The sequence below is a fragment of the Cricetulus griseus genome, unplaced genomic scaffold, assembly GCF_003668045.3.
Source record: "Cricetulus griseus strain 17A/GY unplaced genomic scaffold, alternate assembly CriGri-PICRH-1.0 unplaced_scaffold_10, whole genome shotgun sequence".
NCBI classification, from domain to species: Eukaryota; Metazoa; Chordata; class Mammalia; order Rodentia; family Cricetidae; genus Cricetulus; species Cricetulus griseus.
Window position 1 is genome coordinate 99,555 of NW_023276809.1, and position 3,349 is coordinate 102,903.

At 43.9% G+C, this 3,349-nt stretch overlaps 1 gene segment (V, D, J or C); it reads right to left on the minus strand.

Annotated features, from left to right (window-relative positions):
• Positions 1–1,667: 1,667 nt before the first annotated feature.
• Positions 1,668–2,271, minus strand: LOC113838177. The segment is given in 2 exon segments: positions 1,668–1,996; positions 2,223–2,271. Coding segments are annotated over 2 exon segments (378 nt in total).
• Positions 2,272–3,349: the final 1,078 nt, after the last annotated feature.

Consider the following 3,349-nt stretch of genomic DNA (forward strand, 5'->3'; position numbering starts at 1 on the left):
AGATCACAGAATGTTACCTCTAGGTGACAATATTTTCAGGAGGTTCAGGTAAAGTCTAGATCAGCCCATCTTTCTCTGCTCCAAGTGACTCCTGAGACTCCTAGATCATAATGCTGCCTCTGGAGCAACTGCATCTGGCCTGCAACCAGATTTGAGACTATCTTCTGTTGTGAATTTTGTAGATGTAATAAAGATACAAATTCTGAGTATTCAGTTTCATTTAAGCAGAGATTGACCTACTTGGGTATGCTTGACTTAATGAGATCAAATCCATTAAAGAGGAGCTGTTTTCTCTCTGCTGTGCATCCCCTTGCCAGTGTGTTAACTGAGATTCCACATGTCTGCTCTGAGTCGTCACATCTATTCTCATGATGTGTACCTGTGCCATGTCACAGGAGCAGCAGGTGGCACTGAGATTCTCAGTGCCTGCAGGACCTTAGGGAGGCCTCTAGCCCACAGTTAGTAAAGGTGCAGCACACCCAGCCACACAGTGCCTGTGTAAACATGTTGACTGAGCTGAGAAGGAGATGCTTTGAGTACCCAGATGAGAATAGAGCCCTGACAACTCCTCGACTGTAGCCTATGAGAGCCCGAGGAGAGGATCCAGACATACTCTGCCCAGATGACAGGTTCTGGCGTCTCAAGTCACTCAGTTTGCATTAGCTGTTGTGCAGCAGTAGGAAACTAATGCAGGATTGTAAACTTGAAAACCTCAGGAGATGTGCATCTGAGAAATGTTGCCAAGGATTATTCTGTTGAGCATTCCTGCTCCACCTGGGGAGGATGCAGAAGCACAGTGTAGTCATTATGTAGAAGAAGATGTGTCTGGAAAGTGAGTCTTCCATGACCATGGCTGTGCACTCTTGGTTCTCAAGAGTTCATGCACATCCAGTGGTAATGAAATGGATCTGGGCATGGTGCCGTGATCCAGAAGTCAGGAGGAAGAGGCAGGAGGGTTGGAGGTTGAGTGTCAGTGAGCACTAGATAGGGATTTCCAGGACAGCATTGGATATACAGTGAGAACTTAATTCCTTCCACCCCCAAAAAAGATAGTGAAAATGGAATTATAAAGGAAAGGAGGCAAAAAGAGTGTGTATAGACATGTGGAAGATACTGTAGACAACAACATGACTATAGGACATGGAGAAAAGCACAGATTATGAATCCCAGACTGAGATTGGACATGTTGGTTATGAACACAGAGATTCAGATGAGAATCAAGGCTGTAAAACCAGCTGCTGCACTCTCACATTTGTGACCTACTGAATACGGATTGTTGTTATCCCAAGCATATGGAAATGAAAACGCATTAGGGTCACAATGTCAGCTTATGTCTGTAAGACAATTGACAGCCTTCAATGTTCAAAGCTCTTGTTATTTTGAATAACACAGAAAAAGTTTTTTTGTAAGTTTAATCTATTGACTATAGAAATGCTTTGTAACTAGACCAGAGTGGTCTTGATATTTAGCAAACAAATTGTTAAATTATAAAGCATACAGGGTGGGACAAACACACATAACAGTCTAAAAACTTTCTGTTTCACAGCTTCTTTGTTTCATTTTTGGAAACAAAACTTCCAGAGTTCTATGGCTGCGATGTATGTACTGTGGAAATACACAGCTCAGAGACTGAGGCTCAGTGCACAGCAACTCCAGGAGGTTTTTGTTTAGGCATGTAGTACTGTGGGAGGGCTTTCCATACTCTGCTGACAGAAATAGGCTGAAACATCATCAGCCTCCACAGGGTGGATGGTGAGGATGAAGTCTGTCCCAGACCCACTGCCACTGAACCTGGCTGGGATCCCAGAGGCTCTGTTGGATGCTCCATAGATGAGGAGTCTGGGGGGCTGTCCTGGCTTCTGTTGATACCAGTTAATAAGATTAATAATCTCTATAGAGACACTCTTGCTGGCCTTGCAGGACATGGTGGCACTTTGCCCTAGAGACTTGGTCAAAGAAGTTGGAGACTGGGTCAGCACAATGTCCCCAGTGGAACCTGGAATGATGAACACATATTACTGTCACAGATATACTGAAAGCAAAATAGTGTAAAACTACCATGCAGGAGGAATCTGTAACAGCAGTCATTAGTTACATTCTGAGGAGCTATAAAATAAAAGACAATTAAAACTAATGAAATGCCATAATTTCAATTATTATGACACAAAAGCATAAAAACCATGGTGGCCACAAAGGAAACTCCCCGAAGTACATCCTCTCACCTGGAACCCAGATCAGTAGTACCCACAGCAGGAGAGGAGCTGACTCCATCTCTAGGATCTGAAGTAGAGAGACTGCTTCTTAGGCACTGGCAAGCTACTTTTAATGATGGCTTGAGGAATCTGCAGTGTGGCTAATGTCACAATATGCAAATCATCTCAGAAGAGTTTGACTTGGTGCTCACAGGACACCTGCTTTTGTATTGCCCTATGGCAGTTAGGATTAGCACACAATTCCCTAGAGTATTTTAGTGTATCCCAGGTGATTTTGTGGCTGGCCATATGGAATTATCACTTCCCGTTACTGTGAGATTCCATGTGGGGAGAGCACTGTCACTGCTCTGCTGTAAAGGATGTGAGTTGTAGGAGCACTGTGAATAAAATAATTCAACTTAAAAAAAAACCCTTTTTATTGATTGTTTGTGGATTTCACATTATGCAACCCAAACCTACTCATCTCCCTGTCCCATTGCTTCCTCTCTGTCCTTGCAACCTCCCCACAAATAAATTAAAAGTAATACCAAACCTCCCAAACCAAAGGAAAAAAAAACTCTGCATGGTAGCTGTAGTGTGGCCCAATGGGTTCTTCTACTCTCACACCCTCACAGTACCAGGGTCAGCTCTACTGTTTTCCCAGGCGAGGTGCAAGGCATGTTCTCCATGTTATTGCACTTGGTGAGGAGGGGCAGGACCAGCTCTTCTGTTTTCCTTCCACAGGACAGAGGGCATGGTGTAGACAGGGTCCTTGTGGATTCTTGGGTATTACCCCAGCACCAGATTTCTCCCAACCCCCTTAGTGTCTGTTTCTATTAAGATATCTCATTGCTCTTCCACTGCATTTCTCCCCCCTCAACCACCCCTTTTCCTTATGTTCCATCCCCTCTCCCCTCTCTACTCCCCATCCCCAGTTTACTCAGTAGATGTCATCTAGTTTCCCTTTCCAGGGTGATCCATGTGTCCCCGTTAGGGTCCTCCTTGTTACATACCTTCTCTGGAGGTTTGGATTGTAGTCTGCTTATCCTTTGCTTTACATTTAGTTTACACTTTTGAGTGACTATGTATCGTGTTTGTCTTTCTGAGTCTGTGTTACCTCACTCAGGATTCAATAAGTGTAGATTCAATAATCTATC